We start from the raw sequence: 23,122 nt of genomic DNA on the forward strand, positions 1-23,122 counted from the left end.
CCCCTTCCATGATGACATCTGGCTAACCCAAATCCCGACTCAGTTCTGCTGCAAACAGTGCACCCATAGCCTCCGCTTGCACAGGTTCTGGATTCCCTAACACTCTCTTGCCTTGAGCTGTAATCACAAACCCACTATGGTCTCTCACAATAATTCCAATGCCCATTAGTTTTGACCCGAAATCTAACGCCACGTCCCAATTGAGCTTGTACCGCCCAAAAGAGGGAGGGTTCCATTTTGTGCGTGAGATGGGAACTGTTCGAGTCGCCATACCACCACCCGAGTGCCCACCTGAACAAATCGAAAATTGCAATAACATCTCCTGGGCCTCTTTTACAATATAATTTGGATGCTGGAAATCACCTCCGTACACAACAGTGTTTCTCCTTGCCCAAATCTTCTTAGCTATTATGGCAAAAAGATACAACTCCTCTTTGCTGCATTTGTTCATCAAATCGGCCACTACCTCCAGAAAAGACATATAAAATCCACCACAATCTCTTGTATAAGATTTTCATTTTTAATGTTCTGTTTCCCTTGTATGTGCACCATTGATCCAAACTCCAAAGATTATGTTCTTTCCGGCTTCCACTGATAAGTGTGGTGGATTTGCCTTTAATCCTCGTTTGTTTTCTTTTGACACATATAATGAACCCAAATTTCAATGTCATGAATATCACGTAGCTAGGTGTTTATGTTACGTGGATAAAGAGATGTCTATTAGTTGAATAAGCATCTACTCTAGGTCTAATTCAATAAATATAGAGAACATGGTTTTGAGTTCCCCCACCTTTTTCTTTTAAATTAATGGTTTAAGCTTAATTAGCTCGTGAGAGGCTTTGATTTTTTAGGAGGTTGTTTTCTTTAAATAGGGTCCGCACCCTAACTTGAAACAAAACCTAATTCTCTTCATTACCCAAATCTTTCCGTTCCTTCATCACAAATACTCCATCTCCATGGACGGACACCACATCGCGACGTCGATGCCTACGTTGCACTCTGGCAGACTCCAAGATCATTTTGAATGAGAAAAAGTTGCTACATTAGATCTCATGGTTAATTGTTTGACTTGAAAAGTATAGTTTGGTGACATGGCTAAAAATTACGTGGGATTAACCCATTATATTATATTGAGAAATGATATTTAATAGACAACAAATTAGATTTATTTGTGAGGAGCACTTGGGCCTGTTTTACTTAATTTGTCCTATACTTGCCCAACTTGACTTCTAAAAGATTAAGACGTTGCTCAAGAAATCAAGATAAAAGTTTTATTGAAAATAAAAAATAAATGTGATATAGTCAAAGATAAGGGCCAGGAAAGTTGTTATTTATTATTTATTTGTTATAATTATTACTATTATTATTTATTAAAGAGAGATGTTACATACCATGTACTACACCTTTAATTTATTCCATTTTATTAATGTAACATTACAAATCAACTATTAATATTTTTTTAAAAAACTAAAAATAAAAATTTATTAACGGTACTGTTATACCAACAAAGTAAAATAAAAGTACTGTTATACCAACAAAGTAAAATTGATTAACGGTACTGTTATAATTCATATGCATATGGAACTATAAGATTATTTTGTGTTGACGCACTAGGTAAACTACAGTACTTGAGCTATCCCTCTGCCAGTCATATCAAACTATAAGTTACCGCGGCCTGTACGTGTTGACGCACAGGTAACATTTCATATGCATATCAAACTATATTATATGATCATATCATAGGTTATTGGGTGATATTTTAAAACTAACCCATTTATGAAAACATCATTGGGCTATTGGACAGTCTAATTGCATGGGTAGTGCATCAAAAAGATATCAAAATTCAAGTACTAAATTCTCAATAAGACCGAGGTCGATCCACAAGGAATGGTAGTATTCCCTCGAGTAAAAATTTTATTATCGTCTGAAAAAAATAAAATGATTCATTTTTTGTTTTTTACTACGAAGTGGAGCAATTAATAGAGCGATTGAATTAACAAAACTAAATTAGGTAAAATAGAGCTAAGAAAAAATTAATAGGAATTGAAATGTAAAACAATCATGCATTAATAACAAAACTAAAGAGCATATAAATTGAATATGGGTTTGTTGAAAATTTGATTTTAATATTAGATTAAGCATTCAATATAAATTCGAATCATAACAAATCAAACCAAAAGTAAACATTTGATATGAACAAAAATCATAATGAATAAAAAATACTAATTAAACACTCAATCATTAATCTAGGAAGAACATTAAACATAATCTCAATAAATAACACATAATGAAAATACTAATTAAACTCCACCGCTAACCCTAACAATTTTTTTTTTTTTCAGTTACATGCACAGTAAATATTGTCTTTCGCTAGATGTAGGCGTTCGGGTTTTACCGTTTTACCACTCCAGCCTCCGTTGCCTCCGTTTTACCACTTCTATTGCTGCAGATGGTAACATCTGCATGTTCACGTGGCTCCTCCATTATCCATATCACGACAGTACCCGAAAAAAGAAGAAAAGAAGACGGAACGACTCCTCTATTTAAATGCTTTCCTTTTTAACCCACGCATCTGCTGGCATTTTGAAAAACAAAAAAGTTATGCTTTCCATTTATAAGCCTCGCGTTCTGCTAGCTCTTTGTCTTTGGTCAATGGTCTCCATGCAATTGATGATCACCATTTGTTTTGTTTTTCCTTCTGCACATTGGCATAATGAGACACTTCGTCTTGCTTTTTGTTGATTTGCCTTTCCTTTTATTTTGATTATCTGCACAGCTTCAACTTTTCAGATTTTATGATTTGCATTTTTTTTTTTTTTTTTTTTTTTCAACCAGAGCTGCACAGCTTTGCAGTACTTCACGCCAACTAATTTGATTTTGCATTCTGGCCCTCACAAGTCACGTCTGCAGCTGCATTTCGTTCTTTGTGAAAATTTTTGTTCTTGCGCCAGCTCATCAATTTCTGTACGAAATGGCGCTTCAAGTTTTTGTGTTTTCTGCAGATTTATTAATTGTACTGGTTGCTTTTCCCCTGCAAAACATTTTATGGCCCTCAATTGATTTTTTTTTTTTCTTTTTCATTTGAATTTCTACTTTCTTCTGTGAAATATACCGGCAATCCCTTTTTTTTTTTATTAAAAAAAGACAAACAAACAAAAAAAATTCAACACAATGTTCCTAGGCTGTAGTCCAACAAGATGTCCATGTGAGTCTTGTGACCACAATATTACATACTACTTTCTCTTTGATCATGCAATAATTTCGAAAATCGTGATATAAGGAAATCCAAATGTAATATAAATGTAATATATATGTGTGTGTGCGCGCGTGCTCATGTTTAATGCAACCTTAAGTTCATTTGTCAATCACGAATGTTGGCCTCAGGAAAGCGTCATTACAGCTATATTTCTCCGAGAGTAAAAAAAAAAACATAAAGGCAAAACATTAACAGACAATTACAGATTTTCTCTATAGGATTCTGCAAAACTTAGAGGAGAAGGAGTCATAACTTCAGGTCTAGCAAGACTGTGATGGGAATTCTAGTGTGCCGATATTTCGCTGCAAAGGAGTAAGGGGATCATGGCGGAAGATCTAACCAAGATGTAGGGAAAATTCTCTTCGACAGAGGAGGAAAGCTCTAAGTTTATGGTTCAGGAGGCAGCGGTGGAAGCAATCATGCACAAGGGGCACTCGTGTCTGGTGGGAAAATTGGTAGCGGACCGTGTCATTGGCAAAGAATCTGTCCGTTCCAAGTTGGTATGAGGGTGGAAGCCTACGGGATCTCTGACATTCAAAGTGTTGGGAGATAATTTGTTTTTACTGAATTTCAAACATTCATGGGATAAATCGAGGGTTCATGAAGGGAGGCCTTGGGTTTTTGAGGGACATCTGTTTGCAGTCAAAGATTTTGATGGGCACATCCCTCATGCACAAATGAGTTTTGACTCAACAACTTTTTGGGTGAAGATGTACGATCTCCCTCTTGCATGTATGGGAAAAGATATCGGATATCAACTTGGGGGAACTATTGGGATGGTGGAAGAAGTTGACATTGATGAGGAAGGACTGGGATGGGAAAATATTTGCTAGTTCGGATTAGGGTTCCTATGGGGAAACCTCTGCTTGTGGACGCATGTTGAAGTTACAAGGGAAATTGTTCTGGATTGCTTTCAAGTATGAGCGCATTCCAAAATTTTGCTTTCAGTGCGGGTCAATCCGACATGGAGCATCAGGGTGTACACAAAGGGGGGAGAATAGGATTCATGGGAAGAGAGAAGATCCATAATTTGGACCATGGCTACAAGCAACTTCTCCTAAGAGGTGGTCTGAGAGGTGGTGCAATCCTGCAGATGAACGGCGGCTATCACCGGCTGACTCTAAATCCCGGTGGGGGAAAAAGGACAGCTGGCATATGGGCAGTTGCAGCAACTATGAGGATGGTCGAAAATATGGAGAGCACCATCACCGCGACATGGATGGGAATTCAGTTACTCACGAAACTGATGGAAATTCCACATATCACGTATTTGAACATGCAGAGAAAAACTTCCACTCCGAGGAAGTTTTGTTGACTCCTACAGAGGGATGCAGAGAAAAATTGGTGGACCCAATAACAAGGGTTGTTCACGTGGATGGAAAATTAGGCGAAGTCATTTTCCAAGGACATACTGGTCCTTTTGGTGGGGAGAAGATTAAGGAGGCTGGGGCAATCTATTTTTTTGAGTCATCTCCTTCTCATGATGGACGTGGCAGTACAAGAGGTTGCATGAAAGGGTGTGGCAATGAAGGGCTGGAGGTGCAACCCGTGGAGGTCCATGGGACAAGTGGGCGTGGAGTTGTAGAAGTGGCCGCTCTATTTTGGGCAGGTCTACCAGTTGCCCAACCAGTGCACGATATGCCTAAGCCTGCAACATGAGAAAAAATGACCAAAATTTAATTAAGCGGAGGAATGTGCATGGGGATCCCCATGGAGCATGTTTTGGGTCGCAGAAAGGCAGAAAATATTGGGCTGATAATGGGGAAACAATACAAACAAAGAAGAGGAAATGAAGTAGGGATGAAACTCAGGCATGAATGAATGATGTGGCGGAGGCTGTGAAATAGCCTCCTCCAATCACAATGAGTATTTTAAGTTGGAACTGCCAGGGGTCTTGAGAATCCTTGGGCAGTTTATGACCTTTGCCGGATGGTGAAGGAAAAGAAACCAAGCCTGGTTTTCTTAATGGATACCAAGCTACAAGCTAAGAGGTTGGAAAGGATTCGCATACAAGCTGGTTTTGGAAGTGTTTTTGGGGTGGACAGTGTGGGCAAGAGCGGTGGTTTGGCAATCACGTGGAACGATAATTTTTCGGTGGAAATCCAAAACTTTAGTAGGCACCACATCAATGCAGAAGTGAGTACAACACATTCGGGAATTAAATGGAAGTTTACTAGATTCTATGGAAATCCTGAAGCTTGGAAGTGACACGAGTCATGGAGTTTGCTAAGGTACCTTAGTTCTCTCACACCAAGCTTGTGGTTGTGTGTGAGATATTTCAATGAGGTTACAGAGGATGCGGAGAAGTTCAGGAAACATAGAAGGTCTCGAGGGCAAATGGATCAGTTCAATAGTGCGTTGGTTTTTTGTCAATTGCAAGATCTTGGTTTCTTTGGTCCAAGTTTTACGTGGTGTAATAGAATAGATGGAACAAAGTTTATCAAAGAGAGACTTGATAGAACTGTGGGGACACCATGTTGGAGCGAGTTATATCCAGATGCACGGGTGGATGTTTTGACAGCCTGTAGTTCAGACCATGTGCCTCTTCATGTCTCATTAAATCCAAGCTGATGGGTTAACGTGGAAATCATGCAGGTTTTTCGTTATGAAGCAACATGGAATAGGAATGAAAAAACTCGTGAGATAATAAGGAAGGTGTGGAGGGTTAAAAAGTATATTGGAGGAATTTAGGGGGTGGTGCAAACTAAACTGGCGAATTGCAAAAAAGGACTGCTCAAATGGAGAAGGAAAAATGTTGATTAGAATGATGTTTTAATACAAAAGAAAACTCAGGACATTCAAATATTACAAGAGCAAAAGGGGTTGTTAGATATCAGAAGTCAGTGAGGCTATGGAAGATGATGAACTAAAATGGAGACAACGAGCAAAGGAACATTGGCTTAAAAAGAGGGATCAAAATACTAAGTTTTTTCATGCCTGTGCAACTCAAAGAAAACGTGCTAAGAAGATTATCCAAATCTTAGACGAGGGGGGGACAGTTCGGAATTCACCAGATGGTATTGAGGAAGCATTCACTACTTACTATACCAATCTATTCACTTCGACCTCTCCAGTGGTTTCGGTGAAAGCTTGGAGCATCTGGATGGGCGAGTATCTCCTCTTATGAATGCTGAGCTCATTAAGGAAATCACAGCAGAGGAGATTAAAGTTGCGGTTCAGCAAATGGTGCCATTGAAGGCAATTGGACCCGATGGGTTCCTAGTGTGATTTTATCAGGAGAATTTGGGATATTTTGGGTGAAGAGGTATGCACTGCGATTTTTATGTTTTTTAACTCATGTCATTTAGATGAATCAGTGAATAGAACGAATATTGCCTTGATTCCAAAATTGAAAAACCCTTCTAAGGTGACGGAATACAGGCCCATTAGCCGTTGTAATGTCATTGACAAAATTCTAGCAAAGGTTATTGGCTTATTGCTAACCGGTTAAAAGTTATTCTACCCCATATCATCTCTTAGAATCAAAGTGCCTTCATTCCGGGGCGGTTGATTTCGGATAATATTCTAGTGGCCTATAAAGCTTTACATACTATGCATTCTCGTATGTGGGGGAGGATGAGGTATATGGCGCTTAAGTTTGATATAAGCAAGGCCTATGATAGAGTTGATTGGTCTTTCCTTGAAACGGTTATGAAGAAAATGAGGATTGATTTGAAGTAGATTCGGTTGATCGTGCAATGTATCACAACGGTGCATTATGTTGTGATTGTTAATGGTGTCCCTATGGGTAATATTAATCATTCAAGAGGAATTCGACAAGGAGACCCCTTATCTCCTTATCTTTAGCTAATATGTGCAGAAGTTTTGAGTGTAAAACTCCATCATGCTGAAAGAGTAGGGCTTCTACATGGTGTACCCACATCCCCGGGTGGTCGTCGTTTAAATCACTTATTTTTTGCGGATGACAGCTTGATTTTCTGCAAAGCCCATCCTGAAACTTGGACAACTCTGACGCAGCTACTGCATGAGCATGAGACTGGTTTTTGGCAACGGGTGAACAGGGACAAAACTTCTATTTTTTTCAGTAGAAATACAAGCCAGGAGATGGAGTGTATCCTCTAGTTGTCAGGAATTTCTGCTACTCAGAGATATGACAAATATTTGGGCCTCCCGGCTCTTGTGGGGAAGTCTTGGGTGAGGGAATTTCAAGATATTATTGAGAGAGTCCGTAAACGGCTTACAGATTGGAAAACTAAATTTCTGTCACAGGCAGGGAAATAGATACTTATAAAAGCTGTGATCCAGGCAATTCCAACCTACAGTATGAGTATTTTCTTATTGGCTAAGTCTCTTTTTAGGGAATTAAATTCACTCATGCAGAAGTTCTGGTGGGGACATAGGGAGAATGATAGAAAAGTTCATTGGATGAGATGGACAAAATGGAGTTTCCAAATCCTAAGGTGGAATGGCTTTTCGAGACCTCATCTCTTTGAATAAAGCCATGTTGGCAAAATAGTGTTGGAGATTGATGCAACAACCGGAGAATCTAAGTGGAACAATTTTAAAAGTTAAATATTTTTCAAGAGGCTCTTTTTTAAAAGCAAGAGTGGGGAGCCGACCCTCTTTGGCGTGGAGGAGCATATTGGCAGCTAGGGAATTGGTGCAGGAAGGGGTGATTTGGCGGGTGAGGGATGGGAGATCGGTGCAAATTTGGGGGGATAGATGGATCCCATGTCCTACAACCTACTCTATACAATCCCCTCGCAATCTTTTGGGGGCGGAAGCAACAATGAGTGAGTTGATAGACATTGGTATGAGGGGCTGGAACGTAGCTCTCATCCGTGATATCTTCCAAGCACATGAGGCTGATATCATATGTAGTCTCCCTCTAAGCAGATATAGATTACCAGATAAAATGATTTGGAGGGGTACCACAACCGGAGAGTTTACAGTAAGGAGTGCATACTACCTGGAAAAAGAACGAATAGCAAGAGATAAGGGGAAAGGTTCCACTAAGTTTGGCAATACAAGTTTTTGGAAACCCCTGCGGAGTTTAAAAGTACCAAATGCTTCAAAAGTTTTTCTTTGGAGGGCCTGTAGCAACATTTTACCTACCAAGGATAAATTGTTTAACAAAGGGGTAGTTGTGGATGATCTGTGTATTATTTGTGGGTTGAATAGAGAAACAGTACAACATGTTTTGTGGGAGTGTCCATCTGTTGTAGACGTGTGGGGGAGCTTGTGGGCGTAGGACACAAAAGAGTTTAGTGGTAGGGGTGTCGTTTATGGCGATAATGGAGGGGATGGTCTTGTGGTGTGGATGGGACGAGATGGCACTATTTGCGGTGTTGGCTCGTAAGATATGGCATAGATGCAATGGGGTTTTTCATGGAGAAGATTTTATCCATCCTAATAGACTTATTATTGAAGCAGAGGAAAACCAATGTCTTTTCTTGGTAGCACATGCGAGCCCAGTTCAAATCAATACGAATTCATCCCGTGTGAAGTGGCAGGCTCCACCTTTTGGAAGATATAAAGTGAACTGGGATATTGCAATCGGCTCAGACCAAAATCTAATGGGTATTGGAGTTTTGGTTTGTGATCATCATGGATTGGTGCATGCTTCTTTATGCAAAACTTTACTAGTTCTCTCGGAACCAGCATGTGCAAAAGCAATGGGAGCTTTAGCAACGGCTAAATTTAGCAAGGATTTAGGGGTACAAGATATCATTCTTGAGGGGGACTGTCTCCAAGTGGTAAAAACTATTAAATCTTCTGACCCTTGTTGGAGCCATTATGGACAAACAATGGGGGATGCTCGTATGGTCCTCAATACACGGAGGAACCGGATGATTTACCATGTGAAGAGAGAAGCCAATGCAAGAGCACATGGGCTTGCTAAGGCAGCTAGCTGTGCGAGCCATTATCGATTCTGTTTGACTAGAAGAAATTATATTTTTGATTTAGTTATTTTAGAGTTTTTTGCTCTTTAATTTAGAGTTTTTTCAAACTCAAGCTGTTTTATCTTTTTATGAAATGAAAGATGACTCGAAAAAAAAAAAAAAAAAAAAAAAGTTCATTTCTCAACGTCACTTTGTAGCTTCCAAAGTGACGGTCAAAACCCACATACGTGCATGAGCCGAGCATGAAGACACGTTAAAACTCTTATTTCATTAAGACAGACACGCCTAAATCAATATAAAAAAGACTAATCTAATATCTTATATCTTATCTATTATAATATATAATAGCAGAGTGAAAAGAGAGTGTAGCCCTAGCTAGGTTGCTTGCTTAAAAATTTGATAAGTGGCATTTTAGGATTGTTAAAATTGTGACAAGTGGCACCGTATAAAAGACTCAACTAAAGATCAGAAAATAAACAGCAGTTTGTTCAGGCTTTACCCCTGTCATTTCAATTGTTGTTTGAAGTTGTAAAGACGAGTGGAAACTTTTTAGGCAAATAAGCGGTCACCGTGTTTTGAAGCTTTTTTTCCCCATGACTTTCCTTTCTCTTTCTTGTTCTCTCTCTATTTCTTTCCAATCCCATTCTCACAAACCCAACACAGACACAGAACAGGGCAAATAAATAGAGAGATGTATAACAGAGTGGGCAAGACAGATGATGCCGCTGTGCTACAAGCCGCAGAGCTGCTTCGTTCTGGACCTCTGGTGTCTTTTCTTTTCCAACATTTTCTTGGCAACCAAAAGGGTTACTTCTATTAGTTAATTAAACAGATTTCACTTTACATTGCTTCTTAGGATGATATATTAGCACGCCTATTATCATTGCCGGGTCCGTCTTAAATTGGAAGAATGGTATGCAGCTTAGTGTACTGATTGTTGTGGGTTAGAGTTTCGTGCTTGTCAAATCTTTAACAATATCCTAGTCTTGCTGATGGATTGTTATAACACTATACATTTGTTTTTATTGTTGGAGACACAGTAGCAGAGCCTAATCATGTTTGAATTCCAACACTTATCACCATATTCATTTCCAGTATTTGATAAAACATATTTTTTGACAAGTAAATCAATCTCGCTATGAAGCGCAAAGGGGCGAAATCCAATTACACATGAAGTATATAAGAGATACTCCCAATTAGAGCAAATTGGTAAAATATTTGAAGAGAAGGTAAAACGTTTGGGGCCTTTAGGCAACTATTATTTTTTGTGTGTAACTTGAGAATTTGTCTTAAAGATTAGGTACTGTAGATATCAAGACAATTTGAACTAGTCTGATCAATAAAGTAAATTGCAATTACTTATTAATAAAATGAAGTAAATTTCTTCTGTGAAATCTGGTTTGAGATCAAAGTAGCAATAATTTATATTGATTATGTCATTTTAATTTTGTGCACTGCCCCCCGAAGATAAGATCCTGTCTTGGACACTGTAGCGGCATCTGATAGGTTCTATTTGTGATATTCATAGCAGTCTTGTAGTATACAGTTAATTGTGTATTATTTGCCCTCTTGGTTTGCCTCCTTACGTGGATGTTGTATAGTAATAGATTTGTTTTGACTGAACTTTTACTTTGTGCAGATGACTCTGATTATCTGAAGCGATGTTTGATGCTTGCATTCTCGTTCTAATATTTGGAGTTTAATGTTGAAATGTATTAATTTTGTACATCCGTGAAGTTTTCTACTATGCACAAAAAGCTGTGCTTCATCCAGCAGGTCTACTATTTGATCAGGAAACACAGACTTTGATGAGGCCCAGATTTGTTCGAGCCTTGAAGCGGATATTTTTCCTTTGTGACCATGATAGGGACGGTGCCCTCAATGATGCAGAGTTGAATGATTTTCAGGTTTCTTTTGCTTCCATATTCGCTACTTTTGTACTGAATTGAGTTTTATGGTTTTATGTCCAAGTATGCTGTTCCTGACAATTCAGGAATGAACTTGTAATACGTGCAAACAAATTTCTCACCTATCAGAGTCCGGGTATTTTCTGCTGAAGATAAATGAGGGATCTAATAATACTTGTAAACAGGTCAAATTTTTCAATGCTCCATTACAACCTTCTGAAATAGTAGGTGTTAAGAGGGTTGTCTCTGAAAAATTGCGTGAAGGAGTCCATGAACGTGGGCTTACTTGGACGGGTTTCCTTTTTCTTCATGCACTGCACATAGAAAAAGGGCGTCTTGAGACAACATGGACTATTCTAAGAAAATTTGGATACAACAATTATATCAAACTTGCAGGGGATGTCATCCCATCAACTTCCAAACGAGCTCCTGATCAGGTAATATATCATTGGGGGAAATTACAATTAGTATAGTAGGAATGGCTTTAATTGAAATGATAAATGATTTATTGTGAGCTAAAATAATCTATTTGTTTTAGGGAAGTGAAGGGAAGGTAGTTGAGTTTTTAATTATCTACTGCAAAGATTGTCATTGCCCTGCTTTTACAATTTTTATGATAATAATCCTTACTCAACTCGACTAAGCCTTAATCCCAACTTAAAATTTGCTAGTACAAAATAAATTTCTGAGAAGTGGTAGAACCCTATCAAACAAGTTTTCTTGCAGGCGGTGCTAATGTGAACCTTTATATTCATATTGGTTGATAAGTATAGGTGAGCCCTTATGTTAACTTAATAATTGCAGCAATGTCATGTAATTTCTAGGGATGAATTTTAGCTGTCACTATACTAGTGTTGTTCATTAACTATTTTTATGTGCTAGGCCTTTTTTTTAAGGAATATGATTTTTTTGTCTGTTTTCATAGTTGTAGATGGGCAGAATTTGGAGTTACCATTCTTTCTAGTGATGGAAAATTGTTGGCATGGCTTGGGCAGGGCTTCAAATCATGCTATGATGCATGCTATTGGTTTGACCTTGACTTCTCTGTATTTTAATTGTATACTAGGATCCTACTTGGAAAAACTTTTGGAGGCTTGGGGGCTTGCTTCAAGCCTACTTTAGCCTGCTTGAGAGTGGTTCCCCCTGTGGAGTGTTAAACTTGATTTCAATGATCTCTCTCTGTCTGTCCTCTACTTGCGAGTAAGTGTTTGGACGTAGATCTTGAAATGAAATTAATTGTCAAGTATGACCAATCTGGTCGATTAGTGATTAGATAAAATGTGCCTTCTGAATCTGTTTGTTCAGCATTGGTATCAAGGATTTTTCTTCATGCTTTGAGGTGGACAGGCACTAAATTTCCCACCATGATCCCCTCATCCGGCATGGAGTTTGAACTTCTATTAAACACCACTCATTTCGGATTTGATATATAACATACATTCACACACAAACAAATTTATTATGTAATAATATACAAATCATATACTACCCCAACCCATTCAAAACCATGCAAATGAAACTATTGCATTTTCTTCCGAGTCATACAATGTTTGTTTAAAATGGTTACTGTTGGTTCTCATTTGTATAGACTGTGGAGCTGACGAATGAAGCCACCGAGTATCTGAGAGAAATCTTTGGATTGTATAGTACCAATCCTGTATGTGTGTTCTGTGCTCTCTGAGTACTTGCTTTCCAAATTTGTTGTTAATAGGCTTTTAATATAATTTCTCTAATCAGTATTTTCTGTGACAAACTATAGTTGTTCAAGTAGCTAAATAGTTTATCAAGTTTGAACATCAATCAGCTTTGTTTAGCTCTTGCTATTATCATTATTTATAGTTGGTTGTGATAGGATTTGTCATCTTCAAAACCCACCTTGTTAGGTTTTTTGAGTAGGTGCATCCCAAATTATGATAATTTTCTGTTCCTTGTATATATATTTGTACTAAAAAGGCTAATCTGGCCTTCATTTCTGGTTTTGCTTGTTGGATTATCCCCCTTTCCCCAGATGGCGTTTCAAACTAAGTGTCCTAAAATATACAATGGAATGAGTAGTGTAGGAATCTTGCACTATCAAAAGTTTTGCTAAAATTAATTGGTTCATTGGTCCAACATATATTTTAAGCTTTTTAAACGGTGTGGTTGATGATTTCATTTTTCTGTTTTAAGTTTTAATTTTTGTTTATGTTTTTATTAAACATGGTTGAAAAATTATTAAATTAAGTGATATTAGGTGAAAGGCTTTTCCTCGATATCTCATGCTGAAATTTATTATAATTCAACCCATCATTAATCCTTTGCTGCCTAGTTTTCATTATTTAAATTCTGAAACTCGGATTAAAATTAAAAAGAAAAGAAAAGAGACAAATGACAAAGAAAGGTGTGGGTTGTCAATAATATTGTTACATTATTGTGTAATCCGTGTTTATCAAAAAAATAAGTTGGGGGGTGCTGGTTAAGCATTTTTACAAATTCCTTTCATTCTTTCCAAAACGCAAGTATAAGGTTAGGAAACTCCCTCCCACTGGGAGTTTGTTGGATGGAGGAGGGAGGAGGTCGGTGCAGGTGCTTATGGCTGGTGGGGGGGGGGGGGGGGGGGGGGGGGGGGGAAGGAAAAGCGCCACGTGTGGTGGGAAGGGAGGAGGTTGGCATGGCATGGTTGAGCCACTTTAAGAGAATTTCCTGCAAGTACTTTTAGAAGGCAAAAGAACAGCAAGTTTTAGAGAATTTCTGTAGTTTTAATTAATTTACAGCTGATTTGTGGATTATTTTTCACAAAGAAACCTTTTATTTGTTGTTTCTCAAGGCAGGGCCGACATGAAGTCATTGATTTTGTCTCCAAGTAACCTCCATATCCAATTGGAATTTGTGGTTTAGTTTATCACTAGATGGAATTATTTTTTCAACTTACGTGATGTTCGTGCAAAATCAAAATGCTCTGCCAGTTGCTGTAATTGCTAGTCTTGTTCATATCCCACCCCTTTGTCTGAGTATTTGTTTGTTATTTTCATCACAGGGGACAAAAAAGACCCTTGTATTGAGAGATATACCTGAAGACAGAGTCTCTAAACTGCTCTCAGATAAAGAATCTTTGGCTCCTTGTGATGTAGCAGTGTTTGTTCATGACAGGTAAATAAAAGGCTCTTATTGTTATTGTATTTAACTATAGCATGAATCACAGTGACACGTTTGTTAAATTAGTGTTTTAACTTTTTCACTTCCCAAATTCAGCCTTTTCTTCACTAATTTGGTTTGGCTTTTTCGGACCTGATATTTCGATATATAGTCGTATATTAATATTAGTCTTTTTTATATTGTTTTAGGCATGTCTGTTAATATTACTAGTAACCTTGTGGTTCCCTTAGTAAAGGGTTGCAAAGTAAATGGATTAGAGTGCTATAGCTTATCCTTTGTATTCTTTAACTTCCATCGGAAATTTCCCTTATTGTTGTTGATGCTGCTTGTAGGCACATGGGACAGGTCTTAGTGAAATAGCATTTTAACTTCTCTGCATGCTAGGCTCATGCTCGTATGTGGGTTTTGACCGTCACTTTGGAAGCTACTAACTTTATTGACAAATGAACTTATGATTGCTTTAAACATGATTTCAATATGTATATTGTATGACCTGTACTATCACAGTTGCATTGGTATATAGGAGTTTCTGAAGATTGATGCATTTTACTTTTACAGTTCTAATAGAGCAACTGAGTTGCTGGTAGAAGTTGCTAGTCATGGTGAAGATACTGGCTTTGAGGTGCCTTGCCTCGTTGTCGCAGCTAAAGAGGATCTGGACTCTTTTTCCATGGCTACACACAATTCAAATAGGGTATTTATCTTTTTCAGCGACTATAATATCATATGCATGTTCTATTATGCAAGCTCCATTTTCCACAAATTATTTTTAGTGTGTTTAGTTGGTTGCGTGCTCCGAACATAATGGCTTCTATGGCTGGCCTATTGGCATTCCAGTGCTTGTTCATGTAGGTTTTTTCCTTCGTGGTAATAATACTAAATTTGTTAGACAAAACTCTTTAAACCAATTTGATTAGTATTAGTTGCAACTTGACATGCATGGACAAATTTTTTTCCGAATTTTGGATTTGGAACGGAAGTATTACGAAGGTTTACATGACATATACGACTATATATAGACAAGATCACCTAATATTACAGTCCATATGCAGAAAGTACATTCCAGAGTCTGTTCACTAGTGAAATCTGCCTCCTGAATTTTCTAGTAATTTGGCAGGAAATAATTGGTCAGACGAGTTTGCTGAATGGTGAAGTTCCAAAACTTGGACAAGGCGGCCTAAATTCAACATTTTACCTATTTCAGGCATTCTATGGGTTTGGTTGAAAAATGATATCTAAATATTTAGATATGTTAATATGGTTTTGTGCATAACTATGAAAATACATGTACTTAAATTATGGGCTGTTTATCTTTTGCTTCATGTTAGTGATGGTAACTATGATGGTGATGATTATTAGAGTAATATTGTTGTAAGCTGAGCTGTGACCTTTAATTGTTTGCGGTATTTTGTTAATTGTATTTGTTATATTGTATGATAAATTGATAATAGCGTCGTCCCTTTGGCCCTACACTGCCTTGCATATTATCAATGCAATTTTGCTTTCGTAGGTTTGTCAGGACATGGGAATAGTGGATCCCAACCTATCAGTACGAAGTCGGGCAATCTCGATAATATATTTTGTAGGATTGTAAGTGCTGCAGAACACCCTCATATGAGAATTCCTAAGGCTAAAACTGAAGCTGGGAGAAGCCGCAAGCAATACAGACTTATAAACCACTCACTTATGGTATTTTCAGGTATGTTATATTGATCTTTTGGGTTTGTGCAAGTCCTTGAATCTGTTGGCTTCTTTTTTCTAATGGATGATCATTTTTGCTGTGACAATCAAGCTAGAGTTTAATTGCTCTTTGAGCTTATTGTTTTTGTTCATATGCCTGCCTCTAAATCATGTTGTACGTACCTTTTGACAGTTGGCGCTGCGGTGGCAATTGTTGGACTGGTACTCTGGCGGCAAGGAATAATGCTTCCCGTTAAGGGATCGTAGTTTGGACGTCAATCAGCTTAATTTAGCTCTTCCTCATCATATTATGTATTTACAGTTTGCTTGTGCTACGATTTGTCATCTTCAAAACCACCCACCTTGTTAGGTTTTTTGAGTAGCTGCGTCCTAAATTACCATAATTTTCTGTACCTTGTATATATATTTGTACTAAAAAGGCTAATCTGGCCTTCATTTCTGGTGTTGCTTGTTGGATTGTCCCTGGCCCCTCCCCCAGATGGCTTTTCAAACCAAGTGTCCTAAAATATACAATGGATTGAGTTGTGTAGGAATCTTGCACTATCAAAAGTTATGCTAAAATTAATTGGTTCATTGGTCCAACATGGATTTTAAGATTTTAAGCTTTTAAAAACGGAGTGGTTGATTTCATTTTTTCTGTTTTAATTTTTTGTGCATGTTTTTATTAAACCCATCATTAATCCTTTGCTGCCTAGTTTTTGTAATTTAAATTCTGAAACTCTGGATTAACTTTGTTTTTTGACAAAGAAAGGTGTGGGTTATCAATAATATTGGTACATCATTGTGTAATCAGTGGTTATCAAAAAAATAAGTTGGGGGTGCCGGTTAAGCATTTTTACAAATTCCTTTCGTTCTATCCAAAATGCAAATATAAGACTAGGAAACTCAAACATCGTTTGCGAGACCAATCATCCTAGACCTTAATTGGTAACAATCTTCTTTGATTCAAGATCGTCAAATTGCATTTTTGGGCTTGTATACCACTTCGATAAACAAATCTGATGACGATGAGATACATAATTAGTTGATGAAACGATAATTGAAAATGATTTTGGAGTCTGCCACGAGTGCAACGTAGGCATCGACGCCGCGATGTGGTGTCTGTCCATAGAGATGGAGTATTTGTGATGAAGGAACAGAAAGATTTGGGCATTGAAGAGAATTAGGTTTTGTTTCAAGTTAGAGTGTGGACCTGTTTAAAGAAAACAGCCTCCTAAAAAATCAAAGCCTCTCACGAGCTAATTAAGCTTAAACCATTAATTTAAAAGAAAAAGATGGGTGAACTCAAAACCATGTTCTCTATATTTATTGAATTAGACCTAGAGACCACAGTTGCATAGATGCTTATTCAACTAATAGACATCTCTTTAGCCACGTAACATAAACACCTAGCTACTGTCAAAAGAAAACAAACAAGGATTAAAGGCAAATCCACCACACTTATCAGTAGAAGCCGGAAAGAACATAGCCTTTGGAGTTTGGATCAATGGTGCATATACAGGGGAAACAGAACATTAAAAATGAAAATAGTCACAAGTTTAAACACTTGTCCCAATCTCACAATCACAAAAAGAAGAAAAAATAACATATTTTTTTAGCAGCATTAGACCGTGTAGCAATCTCTCAATAAAGTGCTTAATAAGAACATAAAGCAACCTATTGTCGTAGCCTCTTTGCACTCATCCAAAAAAAAAGGAAACTCTCTTGCTCCACGCACTTCCTTGTTGCTTGATTTTTCTACTAAATCTGTTTACACCTGCAATTTTAACATAAATTAGCACCAACAACAAAGTCATTCTTATATGGACATCAAATAAAGCTTGTCCTAGTGCATGGTTAGAGCATCGTTAAGCCCATAAATACGTCATGATCTTTACATCCTAATCAATAATCCTAACCAAAATCCTCCATGTATCTAAAAAGCGCACTTCTATCTTTCAATAGTATAGAAAATTTCCAATAGTCCTATTGTCATAACCTATGAGTTTACAGAATTTTTATAACATTTGCTCTGATACCATTTGTAACACTCCCTTCCTGTACAAAGGTGATATTATGCATATCTCCTCTTGAGGTCATAAGAATTCTATAAACAACATTATCCATATTATCATAGTTCCATAAAACCATAACTACAACTCATCTAATAAAGACTTAAACTTTACTCTTTCCCTCTCTTCTAGGAGTAGCTTCTGTCTCTAGTTTCCTTGACCCATAGCGTCATCCATGACTTCATCTCGGTTGTTTTAGAAATCATCAAAAATATATAAAAGGGTGAGTCGAATACTCAGTAAGTGGATACATCATACCGTAAGTTAAATTTGAAATAGTATTTAGATCCAAAAATACATCATCAATGTCTCTTAAAAAATATTAGGAAAATGTTTTCATCAATCAATAATAGCATCACATCATTCATGCATCATTAATTATTACTTCAATATCATTGTGGCCAACACACATTTATGCCCTGTGTGCAAGGGTTGGCGATCACTAGGATCCCGGTTCCAGCATGTGGCCACATGTGTCACTGCGTCAAGGATATGCACATCACTCGATAAACTATGGTGCACTCAAGTGAACCATTCCCGGCAGACCATACAAGATGGCTGCCTCCGCCCCTTAAGCTTTGGTACCATTGCTCATTCATTCATAGGCCATTAAGTATCTTAAAACATTCATACATTCATTCATTCTTTTCCATTCTTTTTCATTCTTTCATTCATCATTCTTTAATTGTTTCCTTTCCATTTCATTCATTTCTTTTCCTTCATTTCCATTCATTTTATGTTATTAAATAACATAACATACTTATAACATTTTTATAAAATATCATCTTCATATCATAGTAGAAACATTTTCATAAAGATCATTTACATTTGATTCCTTTTCCAAAAAATATAGTTTTTGGATGCATAAAAGGGGCTTATCAAAGAAAGGATAACATTTTAATCATTATTAGAAAATATAACATTTATTTTTGTAAGAAATCATAAATATGATCATATCCCCTTACCTCTAGGCTACAGCTATGAGCAATCTTTAAACTGCAATTTACTCATCTTGACAAATCTACCATTCTGTTTAACCATCGCAGAATTAATAACAATTTAACATAAACACCAACTGAAATTAACCAATTAATCATAAATATAAGGGGGTAACTTTACCTCGTATGAACCCACTAAAATAATTCCGTAAAACCATAGTCTACCAAATCTCTCTCATCTTTACTGTCTGCTCGTCCCATCTCTCAAATTCTGGCTTTCACTTTCTGCTCTCTTTCTTACTGTACAAGTCTCTCTCTATACCTCTTATTCTCTTCAATCAGTAACTTTCTTCTTCATCTCTGATTTCTCTTTACCAGCCTCTCTCTCACACCCTGCCTCTTTCTCAATCTCTTCATCAATCTCACATTCTCCCCATTAATAACTCGTAATCTCTCTCTTCCTTACTCTCATGCTCTTTCTATTTAATAGCTAATAGCTGCTGAGTATTATAAGTGAGAGGAAAAGAGGGAGTGAGAGAATAAAATACAACAAATGGAATAATGCCGTGTGAGAGGGAGTGAGTGATTGAGAGAGAGAAGAGATAAGAAATAAACAATTTAAAAGTAGAAATGAATGGGAGAATGAGTTGGGGCTATGCACGTGAAGAAAAGATAATGAAGCAGGGAAATAAGTGCTGTGGAAGGAAAATGAGTGGTATTGAGGTGGTGGCTGTCAATGTGGGGAAAGAAGAAAATAAAATAAAGAATAGAAATGATGTGGAAGTAGTTGTTGTACGTAGGGATGTGGCCGAAAAGAAAATAAAGAATAATAGACAAACTTTGGTAGTGTGGGCTGTCGGCAAGAGGGGTGGGGGAAAAGGAGATGCAAATAAGTGGAAAGTGGAGATGGTGGGTACGTGGGAAACAAAGAAAGGACTAAAATAAAGAAATAAAAAGAACAAAGCATTTGGTCAATAAGTCAACGAAAGATAATGAGTGTGGGATGAGTATTATAATAAAAAGGAAACTCACAAGCCATGTGAATTTGGGTATGTCGGAGATAAGGATCTCCCACTAACTCTAATAAACGTGCACAGATCACTAACTACATAAATAATTAATATGATCAAATCTAATCATCATATTAATCCTCAATCTTGAATATTCTTCTGATATAAATAAATACTCTTGGTAACAAATCTGTCTAATTAAATCATCAAATCTCCAAATATGATTAATCTGAATATCATCTCCAATAAAATCAAACCTTATGATTTAATAATCTCCGATCAATATTCATTCCTATAATATTCATATAAATTCATAAATTCCTCAAGAATAAATATCCTTACCTAATATGAATATTAAAATAATATTTATCATCAAATAATTCCTTTAAATAAGGTAATAAAATCCGGGGTGTTAAAAATGTAGTGTACTGCTACATGCTTTGTTGACAAAGATTTCTACCTACATGCAATTGAGATCTAGAGACCTCCTTGTAGCTAAAGCCTCTAATTTAGAGATTTTTTACTCCTCACTTGAAGAAAATGTCAAAAAAGAAAAAAAGGAAATAGCTAAGGTCGTTCCTAAAATTTCATCAGACAAAGATGGATAATGATAACAAAGGAAAATTCTAGCAGAAGGCTTATTGGAATTAGTTTTCCTTCAATTGACCATGTGTTTCTAATCCTATACAATTACATGGAAGGGGGAAATCTAATAAACCTTGCGCGTGCATACAGAAGAATGATATGTTAATTAGTTTTATTCAGGACAATATCTTTCAAGATAGATAGACAATCGTTTCCATATGTTATAATTCATTCAAAAGGGAGCCCCAAGAAATAACACTATAATAAATAATGCACAAAATGTATCAATATTTTTTGCTCATGCATACCCAGAACGGTTCTAACACAAAAAGAAAGAAATTAATAGAGAATACCTAGGCCTTAATCTTCTCCTCGCAGTTCCGATTGCTTGATTTCAGACCTGCAAGTTTAACACCCATTAGCAGACATGCCAGATTTTCAATATTTCCAACCAATGGGAAAACAAGAAGCTTACCGTAAAAAGGCATCTGTTAACCCAAAGGGGCTATCCACTTTATATTTTTCTTCCCAAGCAAGCGATATGTCCAATCTGTTCTCCCCGGGCATGTGAGAAATATCAACTACAATGCAGCGAACATCAGTATATGCATCAGTATATACATGAGTAAATACTTCAGTATATACTTCGTCTTCGTCTTCATCTTCATCTTCATCTTCTTCTTCATCTTCATCTTCATCTTCATCTTCATCTTCATTTTCATCTTCATCTCCATATCCATCTCCATCTCCATCTCCATCTCCATCTCCATCTCCATCTCCATCTCCATCTTCATCGGATTTCATACGACGAGCCGTTTGTAAGATGCAGAACCTCTTGTTCTCTAAATGCACAAGACAAGGAACTGGTGAACTGGAAATTCCGAGATGCTTAAGACTCCCTTCTAGCCACTTATCCAAGTCTAAATTATAGGCAATCAAGAATGCTTCCTCCTCCATCCCATCCTCTACCCAAGTGGTCTCTACCCAAGTGGTCCAGTATAAAGTATTATGTGCAGTTATCGTCCTTTGACAACTCCCGACAGGGAACATAGAGTGTATCTTGCGCTCAGGAGGGGCAAGCACTTCCCAAGATCGATGCTGCACATTATATGTATAAAACATTGCAGAATAGCGTGTATTCGGAACATGGAAAGCCACAAGAATCCTGCTTGGATTCTCAAGAGCTGCAGAAAGGATTATAGAACTCGAATCATATGGAGGATCCGGTAAGGCTTCCCATTTTCCATAATCAGGATCAAAAACCTCACCCCACTTGACGGTAGGCGACGTATGCTGTAGGCGACTAGAAAAAAAATAAATCTTCCCGTCTAGAGCAAAACTTAGCGGTTTGTATTTGGGAGAAATCATCGGAGAAACACGCTTTAAGGAGTAGGGGCCACGGCTGGTAAAGTCTAATTTGCAGACTTCAGATAGAGAGGTTGGAATCGTCGCGTAGACGGGTTTCGGCCCACAACCAAAAGCGTAGACGTGGGAACGTAGGGCTGCAAAGCCATCGTACACGTTAAGCATGCCTTCCCAAAACGAAGAGATCGTTTTGCCCTTGGGGTAGACCTCGCAAGGACCGTCCTCACGAATATTGATGCTATACCACTTCGTATGGTTCATATGATCGTCATCCGTATAGAAATTAGGCACACAGAAGATTATGTTGTAGGGACGAGGAGATAAAAACTTACGACGACGATAATATGTTTCTTGATAATCAGTTGATGAAACATTAATTGAAATTGATAGGTGTCCGTCCATGGAGATGGAGACTTGGGAAGAAGCGCTGCTGAAGATAATTTAGGGTTTCTTTCGAGTTAGGGGAGCTCGGGAATCGGTTGCGGACCGTGCGGTGATGGGATCCGGATACTCTCCGGTCCTTAAAAGGAGTGGAGAAAATGCATTTAACGGTTTGGATTTCTTTTAAGAAATCCAAGCGCTAAAAATGATACACGTCGAACCTGAAATAAAAGAATAAAAATAAAAGTTAACTTCAGATTGTAGTACCGATTTTGGAGTAGGAGAAAATTGGAAGAGCAAATCATTCGAGCAATAATCGTCCAATGATTTCGAAATGAGGAGAAAATTAGGGATCTGGCTTAAGCTGGATCAAATTAGAACGACCCCAACTACAAAAGTCAAAAAATGAAGAACCCAAAAAAAAAAAAAAAAAAAAAAAGCCTTAAAAATAAATGAAAAATCCAGCACCGAATAGAGGAGAAAATAAACAAAAGCACCACAATGATTCCGAAATGAGGAGAAAATTAGATCAACCCATGAACTACAAAAGTCAAAAAATGAAGAACCCATAAAAAATGAAGAACCCAGAAAACATGAATGAAAAATCTGGCACCAAATAGAGGAGAAAATAAACAAAATCAACGCAATGATTTCGAAATGAAGAAAATTAGAACGACTCATGAACTACTAAAGGAAAAAAAAATTGAAGAACCTGAACCTCCCGAATCCGTCCCTACAGCTCTTTCTTCACGTACGCCTTTGCCTTCATCGTTCCTTGCTTTCTTTTCTTATTTTATTTACTGATTTTTTTTTTATTTTCTAAAGGCTGTCTGACGGGGACCGGGATCCTCAGCAATGGGCAACAAATTGCCCATCAAACATTTCTCTAATCCTGGTCCTTGAATGTATCTAAGGGTCTACAATCCGCC

At 37.4% G+C, this 23,122-nt stretch overlaps 3 protein-coding genes across 4 annotated transcripts; 2 read left to right on the top strand and 1 right to left on the bottom strand.

Moving 5' to 3' along the window:
• Positions 1 to 8,511: 8,511 nt before the first annotated feature.
• On the top strand, positions 8,512 to 10,809 carry LOC148586049 (uncharacterized). The gene is made up of 2 exons (XM_088516882.1): positions 8,512 to 9,130; positions 10,760 to 10,809. Exons 1-2 carry the CDS (start codon positions 8,512 to 8,514, stop codon positions 10,807 to 10,809), a joined length of 669 nt encoding a protein of 222 aa, XP_088373008.1.
• Positions 9,639 to 16,302, top strand: LOC132180564 (mitochondrial Rho GTPase 1). Its single transcript, XM_088516240.1, is given in 8 exon segments — positions 9,639 to 11,027; positions 11,213 to 11,464; positions 12,616 to 12,684; positions 14,044 to 14,156; positions 14,721 to 14,856; positions 15,673 to 15,700; positions 15,703 to 15,861; positions 16,036 to 16,302. Coding segments are annotated over 8 exon segments (930 nt in total). The 5' UTR covers positions 9,639 to 10,928; the 3' UTR covers positions 16,110 to 16,302.
• Positions 16,303 to 17,310: 1,008 nt separating this feature from the next.
• On the bottom strand, positions 17,311 to 23,005 carry LOC132180529 (RING/U-box superfamily protein). 2 transcript variants are annotated; one of them, XM_059593396.2, is made up of 4 exons: positions 22,906 to 23,005; positions 20,923 to 22,414; positions 20,801 to 20,847; positions 17,311 to 17,619 (listed from the first exon to the last, which is right to left on the bottom strand). In XM_059593396.2, the coding sequence occupies exons 2-3, from the start codon at positions 22,212 to 22,214 to the stop codon at positions 20,808 to 20,810; spliced, it is 1,332 nt and encodes a 443-aa protein (XP_059449379.2). In that variant the 5' UTR covers positions 22,215 to 22,414; positions 22,906 to 23,005; the 3' UTR covers positions 17,311 to 17,619; positions 20,801 to 20,807. The 2 variants fall into 2 exon arrangements, with proteins under 2 accessions (XP_059449379.2, XP_059449380.2); XM_059593397.2 differs by having other exon boundaries at positions 22,912 to 22,975.
• Between the last annotated feature and the right edge of the window lie 117 nt (positions 23,006 to 23,122).

This window comes from Corylus avellana, chromosome 5 (genome assembly GCF_965113065.1).
Source record: "Corylus avellana chromosome 5, dhCorAvel1.hap1.2, whole genome shotgun sequence".
In the NCBI taxonomy this organism is placed as follows: domain Eukaryota; kingdom Viridiplantae; phylum Streptophyta; class Magnoliopsida; order Fagales; family Betulaceae; genus Corylus; species Corylus avellana.

What these genes read in the sequence shown, in the direction of transcription:
- LOC132180529 (XM_059593396.2), bottom strand. Translation starts at nt 22,214, where the DNA reads ATGGACGGACACCTATCAATTTCAATTAATGTTTCATCAACTGATTAT. An exon ending in TTAACAGATGCCTTTTTACG is followed by an intron (nt 20,848 to 20,922) that starts GTAAGCTTCTTG and finishes TTAAACTTGCAG; the next exon opens with GTCTGAAATCAAGCAATCGG.
- LOC148586049 (XM_088516882.1), top strand. Translation starts at nt 8,512, where the DNA reads ATGGAGGGGATGGTCTTGTGGTGTGGATGGGACGAGATGGCACTATTT. An exon ending in GCTTGCTAAGGCAGCTAGCT is followed by an intron (nt 9,131 to 10,759) that starts GTGCGAGCCATT and finishes TACTTTGTGCAG; the next exon opens with ATGACTCTGATTATCTGAAG.